The sequence below is a fragment of the Crinia signifera genome, chromosome 2 (genome assembly GCF_055691185.1).
Source record: "Crinia signifera chromosome 2, ASM5569118v1, whole genome shotgun sequence".
NCBI lineage: Eukaryota > Metazoa > Chordata > Amphibia > Anura > Myobatrachidae > Crinia > Crinia signifera.
Genome location: NC_139218.1, coordinates 302,125,728 through 302,145,368, shown reverse-complemented (window position 1 = coordinate 302,145,368; position 19,641 = coordinate 302,125,728). Strand labels below are relative to the sequence as shown.

At 40.2% G+C, this 19,641-nt stretch overlaps 1 protein-coding gene across 2 annotated transcripts; it reads right to left on the bottom strand.

The window, feature by feature from the left end:
• Nucleotides 1–11,908: 11,908 nt before the first annotated feature.
• Nucleotides 11,909–17,004, bottom strand: PCDH20 (protocadherin 20). Of its 2 annotated transcripts, none has more exons than XM_083168888.1 (2): nucleotides 16,831–17,004; nucleotides 11,909–15,831 (listed from the first exon to the last, which is right to left on the bottom strand). In XM_083168888.1, exon 2 carries the CDS (start codon nucleotides 15,742–15,744, stop codon nucleotides 13,195–13,197), a length of 2,550 nt encoding a protein of 849 aa, XP_083025014.1. In that variant the 5' UTR covers nucleotides 15,745–15,831; nucleotides 16,831–17,004; the 3' UTR covers nucleotides 11,909–13,194. The 2 variants fall into 2 exon arrangements, with proteins under 2 accessions (XP_083025014.1, XP_083025013.1); XM_083168887.1 differs by lacking the exon at nucleotides 16,831–17,004 and adding an exon at nucleotides 16,346–16,808.
• Between the last annotated feature and the right edge of the window lie 2,637 nt (nucleotides 17,005–19,641).

Here is a 19,641-nt window from a genome sequence, read left to right as displayed (position 1 = left end):
GACCTGTGTTCCAGAACCAGAGCGTTTTTGGTGGCCTGAAGATAAGATGAGAGCGAGTGGCACAATGCGTAAATGCTGAAATATACTGCCCCTGCATGGCAGTAGGCTTCACCCCTAACACATGCATTATAAACATTATTGTTACATAACAAACTTACTTGAATCATTTGGCATTATTAACAAAATAAACAATTGACATAATACTAGGTAATAGACAGTTAGTAAAACAATCTTCTTCACTTCTTTCAAAGTATACATATTTATCATGGAAACAAATAATTCCAGCCACCTAAATAAAATAAATAAATTGAGTTCAAACTATACAAAAGATTCTGTACTACATACAGTGGTGTATTTATAATGGGGCAATGTGCGCAATGCACACGGGCCCCTGAGTCTCAAGGAGGCCCACACCGTACACACTGCCCCCATTATTTAATACTTACCCTCCGGAATCCCACGATGAAGACATTAGCACTGCCGGAATTGCCTTAAAAATAGTCACCGTGCCATTTTTCCAGTGTTCGCACATGTGCAGTTGAGTCTGAGCGCTCTAGTGCTCAGACTCTACAGCACTAGGTGGTGGGCGAGCGCTCCATAAAGGAGGATACACACGAGCCTCCTCCTCTCTTAATGCACGCCTAAGTTGTACATAATTAGTCCATTAGGGTGTCACATGCATATAAAATGTACTTTTTAACTGGCTGATATATCTCTGCAGCGTTGGAATAAACCCTGTACACCCTGCGGCTCCTCCTCCTGAATAGCACTATTGGCCACTTAGCGGCACCTAGTGGCCAATCAGGAGTCGTTAGGCCAATATCGCTTTTCGGGAAGAGGAGCGGCAGGATGTAAACACACATACTGCAGCTTCTCGTCAGTTCGATCTGGTGTCGGGACACTGTTTTTTTTGTTTTGCCAAGGCCTTGGGATGCCTACTTGTAACAAAGAAGACGCGATCCACGCTGGAGGACCCTGGTGGGTATGGTTTCCTTTCACAGGTACCCACATTGGATTTCTTCTGGACCAGCAGATAGAAGGAGACCTACCTACGTGTCAAGATAAACAAGCATCTGTATGAATGGGCTCAGTGTGTAAAAAAGTTTTATATTTCTGGTGTCAGTGTGTGTTTAACTATTGGTTTTGCATTGGAACGAAGAGTTGCATGCTGGGACTTTTGGTTCTCCAAGTTCCAGTATGCAGTGCAGGCTTGCTGGGACTCATAGTTCCACAGAAAAACCCAATAGTTTATTTCTATTTTGTACACATTTTATCAGCCTGGTGGCCACTACCCCATGGCCAACGGGGACAGCCCCAGGCTTCATCCTGGGCGGGAAAATTCTGGAAGAGGGAGACCCCTTCATTGGGGGGGGGGGGGTCCCCACTTCTACAGGATCCCTGCCCAGACTGATCGGTCAGGAGTCAATGCTTTGGCCGGGGTGACTTCTATTAAAAGTCTACCCCCGGCTGTGGCATTACCCTGCTGGCTGGTTTGGCCTGATGCTGGTTCACAAAACACCACGGACACCTAATTGTTTTGTCTCCCGTATTTTGGGAACCAGGACCGTCCCTTGGACCTGGTGCTGGTTTAAAAAAATACAGGGAACCCCTATTTCAGTGGTTCCCAAACCTTTTAAAATCACGGCACCCTAGAGAATCAGAATAATTTTCACGGCACCCCTAGTCGAAAAGATTCTTATTCTGTAAATTGATTTGAATGTCATACATGGGTTTATTTATGGGTGAGGGACAGGATTAGCTTCTGTTTGTACACATATTTTATTATTCTTAGCCCAACAGCAACGTTTTTGCCTTTTACAATGACCATAAATAATTTCAATTGCCTCTAGACCACTAATCCAAGGCACCCCTGCAAGTGTCCCGAGGCACCCCAGGGAGCCTAGACACACAGTTTGGGAACCACTGCCCTATTTGTTCTCTGACTTTTTAAAACCAGGACCGGCTCTTTGAGCGTGGGGCTGTTTATGGCTGTTTTTTTCACTTTTTTTTACACTGGCTTCTGCCAAATATGCCTGAAAAATTAAGTATTTTTTTCCAGGCGTATTTTACCAGCAATTAGCGGCCGTATATTGCATACGGCTGCTTAGTAAATTACTAATCACAATTTGAATGAATTGTAATTCCTTGTCGTGTTCTTTCGATTGCGTATACATTCATATTCGTAAATACGAATACAAATGTGCCATGAATACGAATACAAATCCATGTATTTTCGGCATAGGAAATGCCGAAAATAGGAATAGGAATAAAATAGGCTTTTTAAAAATACAGATACAACTATTTTAGGCATATTTAGTTTAGTACATTTCCCCCAAAATATGTTATAACATATAGCACTTGCAGTTCTTCCCCACTGTTGTTGCAGGATCAGAGTTTGTAAAGTATATCCTTTTATTATTATCCTTTCCTATTTCACTATCACATATCCTCTATTGTGTAGAAATGTCACTCATTAAGTATTAAACACAGTCTGCATTGCAAGCCATAACATTTATCCAGTTCACTTTCATTCTTTACAAACCGTCCCTCCTATTATGTAGTAAGATGATACCTTTGAATATTACAAACACATAGCTTCATATTTTCCAAAGAAATAAAGATACTGTAGAAAAATATAACGTTAAAGTGGCACACCCATATTTGCTAATACAGTAGTAACAATCTTTGCATCATTACTGAAATTACAGTATTAAATACAGTCAGATACCAAGATAATCTCTAATAGAGATATCAGGTTTAATGCTTTAAATAAATAATTATTTAAATACCATCATTAAACAAAATGATGAAAGAAGGCTTAAATATTGTAATCACTAAAGCTGGGTTCTCATAATTAAGGTCTTAATATATGTATTATCATAGATAACATATTGTTCTTCTATCAATAAACATGTATAGTACACCAATAGAATAGCAATCCAATATATCTATCTATCTATCTATATATTATTATTATTATTTTTTTTTTTTAACCGTGTCCATGGACCTGGCTGACTCCACACCCTGACACCATGACTAACTTTAGCATCAGTTCCTCCTATGTGGGAGGCTTCCACTCTCCTACCAAACATAGGGCCTTATTCGAGTTCACTCTTTCTGACAAAATCCTTCTTAGATGGACAAAACCATGTGCACTGCAGGGGGGCAGATGTTACATGTGCAGATAGAAATAGATTTGGTGATTTTTTGGTGATTCTTTGCAGGGTAAATACTGGCTGCTTTATTTTAACACTGCAATATAGATCTCACTTTGAAGTAAAACCCCACCCAAATCTAATTAGATCTGCACAAGTTACATCTGCCCCCCTGCAGTGCACATGGTTTTGTCCATCTAAGAAGGATTTTGTCTGAAAGAGTGAACTCGAATAAGGCCCATAGAAAGGTACTGCTTTATTTGTGGAAACAGTCTCTTGACAGTTTATTTGCAGGAAACACATCTGTCTCCCCCTGAGATCCTAAAATTACAGATGCTAAATTAGCGAATAATATCCTCAGCCCCCTATAACAGCAAGGCAAGAGGTATTGTCATTTTGGCATCTAAATCATTTGCATTAGTAGATTCTCTCAGTACCATCAGATATTGAAGTTAGATACCTCTTGGTATCTACTTAAATCTATAACAGACCCTATATGATATGTTCCATTTATGCACCCAATGTTTACTCAAAGATATTCTTCAAAAAAATTATCAGATCTATAACCCCTCATATATACACCCCCATTATACTTAGTGGTGATTTCAATCTGACGCCCCATCCCACTTTAGATAGATCTTCTAGTACACGTCAACCTAGCCATCCCCAGAAATTAGTGATCGTCTTTTTACTCAAATCCTTATATCTAATAGACAAATGAAGAGCTCTCCATCCTACCCAGAGGGAATATACATGCCTCTCGGCTGCTCATCACACCTTCTCGCGGATTGACTCAATCTGTGTTTCCTTATCTATTGTTCCTCATACCATGGATGCGGTTATCCACCCTATCCTATTATCTGACCACACATAAATACACGTCACAATCCAGACATCCAAGGAATTATCCTCCTATAGAGCCTGGAGATTCCCAGCCCACCTCACTCACTCATCCTCTTTCCAAAAACTACTCCCATAACAATGACACTTTGATTAACAATCCTGGATGTCAGCCAAATCTGTACCGAGAGGTACAATATGATACTGGTGTATGAAGCCAAATTAAAAAGACAACTATCTACATTTTATATTAAAAACCAAGAATCCCTCACTAAGGCATATTCTTCATATGTCTCTCTCCTGAATACCAATAGGTCTACTTACAGATAGAACCATCCTCATCTAACCCTTTAATACGATTAAGTGAGCCAGTGCAGTCAGACTTAATCCTCTGCTAATCCCCTGTATTGTTCTATGTATTATATTGCAGCTGAGAACAATATATGATAATTAGACTTGGTGAGCCATGGCTCACCGTGGCTAACCAGAGAAGGCTAGATGAAGAAGGCTCCATCTGTGCATTTAAGCAGAAGCCCTAATGGAAGATACATTGGGTACTTATGAGTTATCCGGGCGCCCGATTTCTAAATCGGGTCGGATCGGGCGCATCGCATCGCATCGCATGCGACCATCGGATGCGATGCGATGCGATGCGATGCGATGACCCGATTTTTCCATAGGAATCAATGTTAAAATGGACAGAGTCCATTTTAACATGGAATTCAATGGGAAAAAGGGGTCCTTTTCATACCCCTACTATCCAAGTGGGCATGGAGTTGGATATAAACCTGTGGCGAGCGTAGCGAGCCACCGAGCCCGAAGCGTGGCGAGCGTAGCGAGCCCCGCGAGGGGACACAGAATACCGTCCCCTCGCGGGGCTCGCTTCGCTCGCCACGCTTAGGGCTCGGTGGCTCGCTACGCTCGCCACAGGTTTATATCCAACTCCATGCCCACTTGGATAGTAGGGGTATGAAGAGGACCCCTTTTTCCCATTGAATTCCATGTTAAAATGGACTCTGTCCATTTTAACATTGATTCCTATGGAAAAATCGGGTCATCGCATCCGATGGTCGCATGCGATGCGATGCGATGCGATATCGTATCGCATCGCATCTGATTGTATGCCTTAACTTAAGGCATACAATCAAAAAATCGGGCGCCCAGATAACTCATAAGTACCATACATTGTAGGCTATGTCTGACAAACTTACATTTTTGTCTAATTACTGATACTATACATTTGGAAATAAAACCAGTAAATGGTTAACCAACATACTTAAGTCCACCCGAACACCAATAATGGTCAATCCCTTGATCCTCCCAGATGGCCCACTAACTACTTCCAATACCCAAATATCCAAGGTCAAGTCTGATTTCTGCGCATCAATATACTACGCCCCAATTCTTGTATCTGTATTTAACTCAATCTGTAGAAATGACTCCCTTCTTATTTCAACTCAACCATAATCAAAGCACTCCCAAAACCTGGCAGGGATTTATCTAATACAGGCTCTGATTGACCCATTTCCCTATTAAATTGTGATTACAAATTGCTCAGTCCTCCCCACATACTGTTATCCACCAGCGCCAAACTGGGTTTATAACTCGGTCCGTAATGTCCAAAAAGTTCTGGCTGCTACCCAATCTCTATATTCAAATACATGTTCAGACTCCACAAATTTGATTCTAGCAATTGACGCTGAAAAAACATTTGAGCTTGTCCTCTGGCCACATCTCTCCTCCACTATACAAAAATTTGGTATCTCCCTCTCTTCATTTCTTTTCTAAAAACTATTGAGACCACCCCTTCTTCTCAGATAGCCTGTAATGGATTCCTTTTTCTTCCTTTCCCCATCCAAAGAGGAACCTGCCAGGGTTGCCCTCTCTCGCCCCAGCTCTTCGCCATTGTAATAGAGCCCCTAGCCATATCCCTTAGATTATCTACAGATTTTACTGGCATCACACTACTCAAACTTGCCCTCTTTGCAGATGACATGCTTTTATTTGTTTCCAATCCCTTTAAATCCATCCCCGCAATCATGAAGCTTAATGACTCCTTTAGCCCAGTCTCTGGCTATAAGATAAATGTTAGCAAATCCGATATTCTCCACATGCACCCCAGTCTGTCTCAGTTTAAAATCCAGAACTCACACATAAAATACCTTGTAATCCTGATCAATAGAGACCCCTACAAAATGTATACAACTAACATACACCCCTTGATTGCTGGAAGGTCCTCAGTACTGAAAAGCATGTTCTTGCCTAACATATTCCATTGTCTCCAGCTAATTCCATCTATCCTCTCTAGAACAGACATCTTACTTGTTAATAAAAGATGTCTAATTTCCTATGGTGTGGCAAAAATCTAGAATGTCTGTTCTCAAATTGATGCATTCGAAAAAAAAGTTGGTGGCTTCCAAATCCAATTATATTCCCATTCAATACACTTTAGATACATTACTAACAGGCTTAATGACGTTTCCACCTCTACAGATGTAGCCCTTGATAAAGCAATATTTGCTCCCTTCTCTCCTAGAGCCCTTTTACATACACCCATACATCTTATCCCCCTTCTATTCTGAATAATATCCTCTTTAAAGGGTACATATGACGCTTGGTTCCATGTAAATAAAACTCTGAATAAAAGAGCCAATTGTACCCAATATGTACCCATATATATTCCATTATGGGTGACCCTGGTATTTCCACCTTCACTCTCTAACAGTAATTTCCTGGTGTAAAGGATTAGATATTGCCACCAAACATGGTTTCCGGGGATCTGTTTTCACCTTTGAACACCTGAAAGCAAAGTATGATCTTTCAATGAGAATTTTTATATGTATCTCCAGGTGAGACATTTTATCTCTCCCATGATACTGCCCATAGCCGCTCCCCTGGACCCTGACCCTTTTACTCCTCTTTTCATGTTACATAACTCACATACATTTAAAATGACCGATCTATATGATATCCCCCCCCCCTAATGATCAAGCAAGAATGCACTCTCTACTTTCCTTCTGATCCTCTCCTCTCTTCTCACCCTCTTGGGTCTTGTCCTGTCTATACTGTCAATCTTGGTATTGTCTGTAGCTTGAACACTAAAACTCTTCTTGTGTCCAATGGAGATTAAGAGGTTCTAAATTCCAGATTATGTACCAGGGTAATTATTGACTTATTTTACGTGGCGGACATCAATTATCTCCCAAACCCATTTGTCTGTCGTCATGTACTAAACCCTTTTTTTTCTGTGCTATTTTATTTTCTGTGAAAAATCAATAACCTTTTTATTTTTATGTTATTGTGCATACATGTGCAAATCCAACATATAAGGTATATACCGCAGCAGCATAATTATATATATTTCACATCATCTGTTTAGTCAAAATGTAACATTTGTTACCATTGAATGACCCTACCTATATTTCACAAAGGGGGGCATTTACTAAGATGGGAGTTCTATTTCACATGGTATGATGCTATGGGCAACTAATCAGAATCAACTTCTTAATTATATACCACATTCTAGAAGATAATAGATAGTATCTGATTGTTTGTCCATAGCAACATCCCATCTAATATACTGTAGAACTCTCATCTTAGTAAATGTCCTCCTATGTCACCTGTCATCAGAAATAAGAACACATCTGGGACAAAGGTCTGTGAAAATATGACTTCTCAAAACAAGTCTTGTGGCTCAACTTGTGCCAAATTTGGGGGTAAGTTGATCTGAGTCAATGGGTAAATAAGGCCATCTGGGGGTAAATTGTCAAATGAACGTTTTCAAATATAAACATGAACATAATTAAAAAATATATATTTACAGTACTAATGCCTTTTCCTTTCCATTTAAAATGTACTATTTAAAGTTTATTCTGTAAAAATTAAATAATTTTCATACATAATCGTCTCTTCTGTATAAATCCACCTTTCAACATTGCAGGGAAGTATGAAGTGTTACTTCTTCCTTGTCATTCCTCCAGCCTTTTGAGGTTATGTAGCTTCTTCTGCAAATTACTTTGGGGGAGCTTTATCAAAAATTGGAAAGAGATAAAGGCCCTTATTTAGATCTGATCAAAGTGCAAATTTAGTTTAAACTGAAATCTAAATTGTGATGTAAAAATAATGCAGCCAGTATTTACCCTGCACAGAAACTAAATAACTTACACAAATTGAACTCTCTCTGCACATGTTACATCTGCCCCACCTGCAGTGTACATGGTTTTGCTCTTTTTCCAATCAAATTTGTACTGCGATCAGATCTGAATCAAAGCACTAACCAAGGTCAAAGCACTAACCAATCACAAGCAGTGGGGCTAATACAGATCCCAATGAATCTGTGTCATTATGTGTAAAGTACTGATGGGTCCAGCAACAGACTGTCTGTGATTGACAATCTGATGCTCTTTGGTGACAGGGAGGGAGCAGCCTCTGTTTGTGAAAACTGAAGATTTTTGCGGCCATTTAATGGGAGGAAGATGCCAAGTTCTCGGTTCCTGGCCTCTTATGAAGATCTGCAATGGACAACTATGGAGAGTATTCAATGTTTGTGTTCTCCATGTGCAGCGAATCCTGTTTAGGATTCGCTGCACATTCGCAGGGTTCTGGAGGGCTGCAGCATTCGCTGCCAGCCCTCCCTGTCACCCTATTCAATGCAGCAGGGGCTGTCCCTACTGGCGAATTTTAACCCCTGCGGCGAATGCCAAAGGGAGCCGGGGGACGGGGGCAGGCAGGGAGATGTAAGCCTCCCTGCCTGCCCCAGAATTTATGGGGGAGGGCTCTCGGGGCACAGGCAGCAGTGGCTGCCCCCCGAGAATGCTGGCACAGGGGGCAGGGATAGGGAGCCGCTCCTCTGGTCCCACACGTAACAAGCCGGGACCAGAGTGAAGTGAATATATAAATATCCAATGTGCGGCTCCCTGCTCCCGGCCCCCTGCTGGTGAAAGTGTAAAAAAAAAAAAAAAACTGTAAAATATATATATATATATATTAAATATATATTAATGTGCTTCAAACACATGAATAAAAATAGCATGCCCCTTCCAGTTCACCTTAAAAAGATGTTGAATGCAAAATAGTGAATCATGGCAAAAATCAGGGAGAAAGCAATTCACCATCCTAGCATTGAATACACTCGCGGAGAATCCCAGTGAAAACCCCATTGAAATACACCAGCGAATTGCAGTGAGCATGAAACGGAGAACTGGCCGGCATTCACTGTTCGCTTTCGGCGAATGGTGAACATTGAATAGGGTGAATCTGATTTTCAGTGAGAAAAATTCACCGCAAGGAGTGAAAACAGCCCGATTTGCCAAAAAAATGGTGAATCGGGAGCATTGAATACTGGCCTAAATTTGTGTTTGAAAAATGACAGCTTAGAGGTGATTAGTTTGTACTTTTTCTTCTCCAAGTTTTGGGAGGTCTTTCCCTTTGTCGGAAACATCTCTTTCTCACTCATGCACAAACACAGAAGGTAGCAGACTTGCTTTCAAAGCTTTTGCTTCGAGCGAGCTTACTAGTTTTGGTAAAAAATATGTAGCCTAATTATTTAGACTAATCTTTAACTGAAATGATTCACATGATTTTCAACAAATAACCAACATGTACAATATTCATTTTGAGACCTGGATATATAGGCTTTGACATAACACCATTATACCTGAAATTTGTAAAAAGGTTTTTCCTGTTAAACACAATTTTACGGTCACATTACAACACAAGTGAACAGCTGACAAGAAATGGGGTGGTTAAACTTACCCACGGGCTCATCTTACCCCACTCTCCCATAACTTTACACAATAATTACAGATCCAGAAAATATTGCTTTATAGTACTTCAAAGTGGGACTGCATTACGTACACATATACATTTGCAAAGTTTGAGATATTTAAAAAGCAAGGAGAAGAGCTTTACTGTGTATACCTGGCACCCTTAGTGCCCCTTCCAAGAGCCAGATTAACAATGGGGCAGATGGAGCTGCAGCTTTATTGAGTGTGATTACACCTCCCTCTGCCAACGCACATTATAGAAAAAACTGACTGTTGCTGTAGCAGCCTCTCTTCACAAGCTATCATGCACCAGCATGTGCTGGGCATGGGAAATATGTTGCTATAGCAGCAGTCACTTCTTCCTTGCCTGTTATGGTGTGTGTAGTGTGTGTGTTTGTATGTATGTGTGTGTGTGTGTGTGTGTGTGTGGGAGGGGAGGGGTTGGTCGCTGGAATTGGGCCACTGCCATGCTGCTCCATCAGGCCCTGGTCTGAGTAAAGAGTACATGACATCCCACTGTGTTCCTGTTTCATGTTTGGTACAGTATTTATGCTATGGTCTGCCAATGAATTTTCTATTTATGCTCTGATACTGTTTACTAATACCACTTTTCCATTGATCCAAAAATAACAGTTTTTTGCACATGATTACTCACCAACCCAGGATTTGAAATGGTGACGAGATAGAAATCCCTGTTCTAGTGATTATTACCCAGGATTCAAGCAGGGTTTTTAGCGGGTAAAACAACGAGTCATGATAATGACTCTTATCAGGGTTTTTCAACCTAGTCAGGAAAGGGTGGCCATTTCGCAGACACCCACAGCTGCCAGCCTTTCCATCGTTGACCCACCTGCTGGTGCCCACCTGTCACTGCCCCCGCCAGTGCCCACCCGCCCACAGCTAGTGCATGCCCTCTGCTGATTCAACCCTCCACCGCTGATACCCACGTCGCTGACTCCCAACTCTGACTTCCTGCCAGATGGAGCCTTTCACATGAACCGGTATTTAACTAGATTTAATGGCGTGTTATTAATAATAGTATAAATTTAAATTGAAAAAACGATATAAACAAAAATATAAAATATTTTTAAATATTTTAAATACATCTGTTTCTACATTGCAACATTAACTCTCGGGGAGGGGTTTATAAATTATGTCAAATTGGGGGCAGGGAGAGCTGAACCTGCACCGGCCCATGTGAAAGGACACATTAGCTATACATTGTGATTTATTTGTACGGCATGGCTTTTGGCCATTCACAGTTTTGCCGCCCGCCGTCAGCGGTGTGTGTGAATTAGCCTATAGAGTATGGGCATTCTATCTTTAGATTGTAAGCTCTCCCGACCAGGGATCTTCATCCCTCATTTGCTTTTCTTTCCTTCACTTATCCTATTTCCTCTCCTTTGTCAAAATCAGTACCAAAGCTTTCAGTTTATCCAGCACTACTTTTGTGCGTTCTAAGATTTGCACATGCACCAATGTTTATATAGCTATTATGCCATATTCTGCAATGTTTTGTACTGTAGCTCTTTTGAACTTTTTTCCTGTTATGTTTGTATGAATTCTGTTTTGTACTTCATAAGGCACTATTGACCCTTTTTGATGCTGTATAAACAAAAGGATAAGCCATTTGTGATGCTGTACATACAAAGGATAAAAATAACTATGTGGTTTTCTATATTTACGATAACCTGTACAGTGCTGGGTGCACTTTGTTCACATTATTCATTTTTGTAAAAAAAAAAAATATAAAAAATACAAATAAAAAAAAACCAATAATAGCCTAAACACTGAAGTAGCAACGAAATGCATACCTAGATATTACTAATGAAAGATAAAAAGGGGTTAATTTTTCTATTAGACAGCAAGCTCCTGACTGTCTTCAGAATGAGGAATGAGGTTAAATAGGAAGGGGGGTGTTAGCAAATGTTTTTAGCTGTAAACATTCGTTATCACATAGATCATCTCATCAGCCACCAAGAGAGTTGGCAGGCAGCCCTATTAAAAGTCTTAGGAGCCTCAATGCCGTTTAGCTATGTGGAGATACTGTATAATGCCAGAACATGACTGCCACATAGTCTTTAGGCACACAGAGATATTCAACAGAAAAAAGAAAAAACAAAAGGTTATGAAAATATATAGCTTTAATTTAAAGACATAAAAACACTTTTGGTACATAACAGAATTGATGCTAAAACTCAGTAACTCTTTATATTCAAAAACAGTAGCTTTTGTGATTGCTATTTACAATGAAACATCAGATGGACAATCAGTGCTTAAAGTCAATGTAACAGGCCAGATAAGTGTTAATGTACTGAGCTCAATAGTAATCATAATTAAAATTGATTACACAGTACGTACCAATGTATAAGGATTCTAACTTTGAACAATGCTTTGTAAATAAATACTAGCCCTCACCATAAAAGGTATTGCTATAGCTACTGACTTACAATGGAATAAATTGTGTGGGAAATCTGTCCCTGCGTAAAAGAAATGTTTGAATTCCATTCATGCAGAGCCAAAAAACAAACACATTTTAGCTGAACATAAAGAATAAATAAGGATTATATCATTGTGCTACAGTACTGTATAGCTCTGCCCTAAAAATATATCAGTGTTTGGTGTAAATTAAACTGTGGGATACAAAACTGGCTCATTGAGATATTTAAACATAACCTAGACATGAAATAATGCTTTGTTAATAAGAGTTTAAATATATAGACAAGCATTGTGAGTTATGATTGTCAAATAAGTGCACACAACAGCCTATACTGTATGTCTAAATACTGTAGGTGAATTTACTAATCCACTAAATACAGTGGATAAAAATAAACCTTTCAAAACACTATCAACAAAGTCAGTTAAATAATACTTTGCATCATGTGTATTGTATCTTTGTTTGAAAATAAATTGCACTTCTTGAAAATGCCTCTTTTTTTAAACCTATGCATTTTAAATTGAGGTACAATAATATACATTCAGTGTATCAAATGTGTCTCGTTTTAGCAAATATAGAAGGGTTACATTTATTTTTATGCACATGGTACATGGTGATAATAACACATTAAAAAATATAGACCTTTTTATTTCTTAATAGTTCTGGGCCACCTGCTGGTTAATAGTTGAACACACCATTGACCAATAGCACACAAATCTCTAGAATTGACCTATTCTGTGATCGCAGGTATATGACAAACGTTACAAAATTGCTGATGATGTCAGAGCTTTACATATGTATAAAAATCTTTACAAGTTTTGTAAGAATTGGAGCTTTAATTAAAAAAGCTGTAAAGAGCTATGTACATATATATTACTATATGGTATAAATTAGTGGTCCTTCATGATAACCATTATTAACACATTGTGTTATTTTTAGTTTTTCATCCTCCAAAATTTGTCAGATTGTTTGCCAGCATTTTTAGTTTTTTTGTTTGTTAAATATTCGAAATCTCTATAGGCTTTTTATCAAGTAAATGGAATTCTAGTTTGCCATTGAGTGGTATTTGCACTTCCAGATTTTCATTTTTCCTATGATCTTTTTTCCCTTTTCTCAAGCAGATATACATTGCCATGAGAGTGACTAAAATGACAGCCCCCAAGCAGAATATTGACAACGTTACCAGTGTAGGGACACAGGAATCAGCTTCCATCTTTTTCTGAGTTGGCTCAATTGCTATTTGGGGCTCCTTTTCTTCTATATTAATATCAGGCTCCTTTCTTAGCAAACTTTCTATATAACTTTCATTACTGACAGTGTCATTTACAAACAGATTAACCATAACGGTGGAGAACAGTGGCTCTGGATATCCATGATCAGTCACTTTCACTAGTAACCTATATAAGCCATAGTCATTTCTCACCAGTGCCTCTTCTAAAGTTATGTTTCCTGTTTTGGAATCTATCCGAAATGATTCTGGTCTGGGCCCCCGCCTTCCTATGATACTGTATGCAATAACAGCGTTCATTCCTGTGTCCTTATCAACAGCATAGACTTCAGTGACAGGAGAACCAGGCAAAGTAGAAGGAAGGACAAGAAGATAGGACATGTTGGATTGGGGAAATAAGACCAATGGGGGGTTGTCATTTACATCCAAAAGCAAAATAGTTATTTTAGCTGTAGACGACAATGTAGGGTCACCGCCATCAGTAGCTTCAACATAAAGAGTATAAGAACTCTGTTGTTCTCTATCCAATGATACCTTTGCCCTCAGGAGTCCTTTACCAGTGTCAATGACAAAAATGTCACTACCATTTACTATAGAAAGGGCTATCCAGCCATTCTGTCCAGAATCAGCATCTGTGACGCTAATTACTCCAATTTCACCAAAGCCTGGAAAGTTCTCAGAGACAAAAAAACTAAAATCTTTGCTGATGAAACGAGGGCTATTGTCATTTTTGTCCAGAACTGTAATATGAACAGTGGCTACTGATTCTCTTGGAGGCTGGCCAGAATCTCTCGCTCTGACAGTAAACCTGTACTTTTCTTTTTCCTCTCGGTCTAGCACCGTAGAAACTGTAAGGATTCCTGTGAGTTGGTCTAGAGAAAAATAAGAAGGTGCATCAGCTCCCAAAAAGTATGAAATCCGATCTCTGTCTCCGCTGTCAGCATCAGTAGCATGCAATTTGGTCAGAAAAGCATTGACTGGGTTATTTTCTTCAATGGTCACTTCTACAGTGGATTGTGTGAAAACTGGAGAATTATCATTCTCATCCAGTATGTGCACTTGTATCGACTTCTTAGTTTGACTCCCATCCAAGCTAACTGCAACGACTGCTATATGATACACTTGTTTTACTTCATAATCTAGTGTATCTGTAGTTTCGAGCAAATATTCATTTGTATAAGCCTTGTACGCAGCCAATCGAAATGGTCCATCCCCTTCTAAGTAACAGTTCACTTTGTATTTGCCATCTGGGTCTTTAATAGTGAAAAATGCAATGGGAGAATGAATAGGTTCTAACTCTTTCAAATACACAATCCCATTTTCTTCATTTGCAATATAACGAGGTACAACTTCAGGTGGCCGCAGTGTGACTTTTATAATGGAAATGATAACAGTTATCAGAGCAGGGATGCATCCTGGGCCATTGGCAAGAATCGTTAGTTTATGTTGTTGAAGGACAGTACCATCTATCTTTTTGGAAAGTTTGATTACTCCTGTTAACTTGTCCAGATCAAAAAGTTCCTTTGATGACAGTGGAACACGCTCACTAAAGGCATATGTTATTAGGGCATTATTTCCTAAATCAATGTCCACAGCTTGAACTTTAGTTACCTTCATTCCAATGCTTGAGTTTCCAGGAAGAGTCACATTAATTAGAGATTCAGTGAATTGGGGACAGTTATCATTGACATCACTAATGAGAATAGAAAGTGTGGCAGATCCTACAAGTGGTGGAGTGTCCCCATCTTCAGCAATAATAATTGTTTTATACTCAGCTTTCACCTCTCTATCCAAGAGCCCCATGATAATAAGGTAAGGTGTCCTCTCCCCGCTTTCATTTTCTTCTACATCTAAAGTAAAAACACCATAGTAGTCAACTAACCTGTAGGTTTGGACCCCATTCAGTCCTCCATCGGGGTCATAAGCAGGATGTTCTATAACCAGCCTGGTGTTAACAGGGGCGTTCTCCGGGACAGTGATATAAATCTCTGACACAGGGAAAACTGGAGCATTATCATTCACATCAATGACAGCAATCTTTACTTTGATAAGTCTGAAATACTCCTGTGGCAAAATAATAATATCAAGAAGAAGAACACAGTCCTGAACACCAGGATTCTGCGGGCAAAGGGTTTCTCTGTCCAACTCCTCTGCTGATGTGTACAACTCCCCCGTGCTGTTATCGAGTGTCACATATTTCTCACTGAGCCCTTTAGATGCCAGGCTGAATGAAAGAGGGGGGTCAGGAAAGAAACCCAGCTGCAGATCATGTACAATGTTTCCAATGAGAATCCCCTTGGGTAAGCCTTCGTGCAGCATATATAGTAATTCTGAAGCTGTGCTGTAACTTGCTGAGCTGACAGTGGGTCCAGTGAGAGGGACAGTTAGACACAGGAACAAGATGTGCTGTTCAAATAAAACATAAATATGCAATGAAATACAGGTAAAGCAAATAAATAACAATCCTCACATTTATATACTGCTATTCTGTTATATAAATACATGTGTGTACAATGCACAATATTCTGATACATTGCAAGTGAAATTACAGACACACACATATACAAACACTGTAATATACAGTAGTCAGCTAATAGAATATATTAAATATATTAGATGACTATTACAAATCCAAACTTTAAATGATTAATCGAACAATAACTGATAAACTGTTTAAAATCCCAGTTCTACATGACATAAATGTAACACTGTCAATGCAGTCCATTTATTCAATACATTTTTAAGTTAACCTGACAGGTTTCAATTTTATTTTTACAAACATCATATTTGTGTTAGTGTCTTGTAACACAATACCATACAAACTTGACTGCATACACCAAGTATTCTGTTAGTGAATAGGCATAATCATTTAATTGTTACCAAATCTACAAGTTGCACCAGTGTCTCTCATATCACCTACCTGTACATTGCTTAGACTGGTCCTGGTTGGATTGGCTTGTTGCCCCATAGCCAGGTTAAAAGGCATTAGTAGCCAGCTCTATACTCCCGTGTGCTGTGTGATCCTTTCATTCCCTTGGTAGTTTAATCCCAATGAAACTGCAGTCATTTAGTTCCTGGTGTTAAAGATACAGACACTCCCTCCCTGCTCATGCAAATCTCTGGGCAGCCTCAGCCAATAGCCACAGATGCATCCATTAAAAAAGCTTTCAAAAGGAATGGATTACTCCTATTCAACGCAAGAGAAGCAATATTTGGCTTTAAGAAGACCGTGTTCATAGACCAACTTTGATACTTTAACTAGATTTAAAAAATAACTATTGTGATGTTTGCCAATTAATTTTAAACAGTGCTAAATGTGTTATGTTTATTAGTCTGCTGATGTGTATTTTGTGTAGTTGATAAGTGTCTGTTTTGCTGTGTATAATAAATGGATATATCTCTCACCTGCTGAATTGCTCTGTGTATCAGAAACTGAATACACAGCTAGTTCTGCTGCACAGCACATACTGTACCTCCCTCCCACTCTCAGTTTGCTGTCTTGGGTGGTAATTCCACGATTTAATTCCTTCTATGCTCTGCAATTGCTTTTCCTTTGAAGAAAGGATTGCCGTCCCCCAGATGCTCCTAGTTGAAATGTTCAGTTCAGACTTGAGACCAGATTTATCACATTTTCTGCTATGTGTGCTGGCTCGTAATGTGTATTTTGAGTACCAAGCTGCTGTGGCAGCTGAATTAACCATCTACATACTGATGTGGAATAGATTGTTTGGTATGATTTTATTAAACATGACATGTTCATTATCGTTCTAAATATACATTTACATCAAGTTTAAAGTTTTCCGACTTTGCACAGAGCAGTGATGTGTGGTAGGGAAGGCTGGGGAGGCAGAGATGCACCTGTCATACTCCAATATACTTCAGAATTTTGTCTATAAAAATGATACAAATCATACAAAGAAGTATCTGCAACTTTTAATATAATTTTTTATATTATTCTATATAGATTGATATAATTTTTGTAATCACTGTTGTAATTTAATTATTTTTATGTGTGCACATCTGCACGTGCCACTACTAGGCAGCTCTAGGTATTTGCCTAGGGCGCCGGCCACTGGAGGGCGGTAACGAGCTGCCTGGAGGAGCAGCAGCAGTAGGAATGGTCCGGACTCCCACCGGCGCTGAGGAGTGCTGGGAGGAAAGCACCGTCCTGGGAGCAGGTAAGTGCGGCTACCCCTGCCCCTGGAGCCCGCACTGACCCCCCTGGAACTGTGGCCATCGCCACATCTCTAAACCCCCCCCCCCCCCGCCTGGAGGCAGATGCGGCCACATCTCCCTCCACCAAACACCCCCCTTCCCCAACGGAGCGTAGTGGCCGCATTACCGGAGCGGGTGAGCGTCGGGGCGCCCCCCCACTTGGGGCGCTCCAGTGCCTTGCACCGGCACTGCACATCTGGCCGTGATGCACATCTGGCCGTGATCACCAGCCACTCACCATATGTCACTGGAACAGACATATGTGGCCGAATGTAATAGACTGAGTTTAGCGTGCGTGCGGGATGCTTGCAGTAATTTTTAAAGGGGCAATCATGCCTTGTAAATGAATTCCCCTTTAAGAAAAATCTCAGAGTTCAGCTGGCATCCCGCATGGCTGCCAAACTTGGAGGCTATTATATTTGGCCCCTGATATGGTTTCTTGGCACCCTAGGCAAAGCTACAGCTTACCACCCCTCCCAAGCCCAGTACTAAAACCCGCAATCATTTATTTACTATTTCTATTGGTTGTACTGAGGATTCATACCATTTGCATGTTCTTATATGATGTATCCTGCAGATTAAATATATTACTTACGCTTTTTCATATAGAATGTTATTCCATTGAAGTGCAACCAAATATTATACATCTATCAATCTGGCACCTTGGTCATTAGTGGAAATGTACCCCCCCCCCCCTCCGCCACACCAGGTGAAATTATCCTAGGCAGTTACCTAAAGCTGCCATAATAGGAGATGGGCATGCAAATTGTCTACTGTACATGTCGATACATAGAAAGGTCTTCGTGCATGTTATGTAATAAATATGGACTTTTTTTTGGATTTCTTCATACTTTGCTATCCACATGAACTCCGACTGTGAAAGGTAAGGTGCCGGAGCAGAGCGGTAGTGGTGCCAGGCACCCTACCCAAACATTGGCTGAGTGAAGGGAGCCATGCTAGGGGGTGCAGTACACTAATTTAAAGTCCATGTGATGAAATCAACAAATTGACACCAACAAAAACATGAAAAATGTATCTTGCATGTGTCAACCTTTTCCATGTTGACATTGCTTGTGTTGTCATTTTGTGTTTGTGAATGTCGACATTTTGATGTCAACGACCTAGGCATTGTCAACCCTTTATACCATAACCACCTAATGGTAGCTCAAGCCCTGCAAAGACACAATACAAATTGGATTTCACCTTATTCATCCATACAAAATAAAAACTAGATAAATTATATGTAAAATAAATGTTTTATTTTTTGTTTCACCTGTTTCTGTGTTTTCAATAGAAAATGTATTTCTTTTTATGATGACCAACTTGGATAACATTGGGATGTTTCTTTGCAGGTACAGATGGAGTGCCCCTTGTCCTTGCCCGGCACCCACCAGAACGTCCCCTCTGGGTGCCGGCAAATGGGGACTCCATTAAACTGGGACACGGGTGCGTCTCACGTGCAACGCTCTCGGCGGCCCTGCCCGACTTTGCTTCGGGGAGACAGGCAGGGTCAGGGGGCATCGAGCCAGCGATGGGGACCGGCGGGGGAGGTGGCGGATGGTGGTGTGGAGCTTGCCGCCTGACAGGAGCATGGGGGCTGGTTTGGGCTGGTGATAGTTTCACCAGCCCCTGCAAAGAAGGGGCTGGTTACATCTGTAATTGAATACCTGCATTGTCTTAATAATAATAATAATAATAATTATTATTATTATTATTATTATTATTATTATTATTATTATGCTTTATTTATATGGCACCAAAATGGTTCAGCAGCTCCTAAAACATACATAACCAAATTAGCAGAACAAGAAAACAGTGACTTACAAGATAGTGGAATAAAAACCGGGTCTGGGTTCGGGATACTGCTTTTTGCCAGGCTGGGAGTGTTAAAGTACTGTACACAACTAGGCTGGGACCTAAAAATGCTTTTCCCCAGACTGGAATTGACAGAGTACAGTACCGGACCACCTCTTCTTGTTCTGGTAGTGCCATTTATACCCC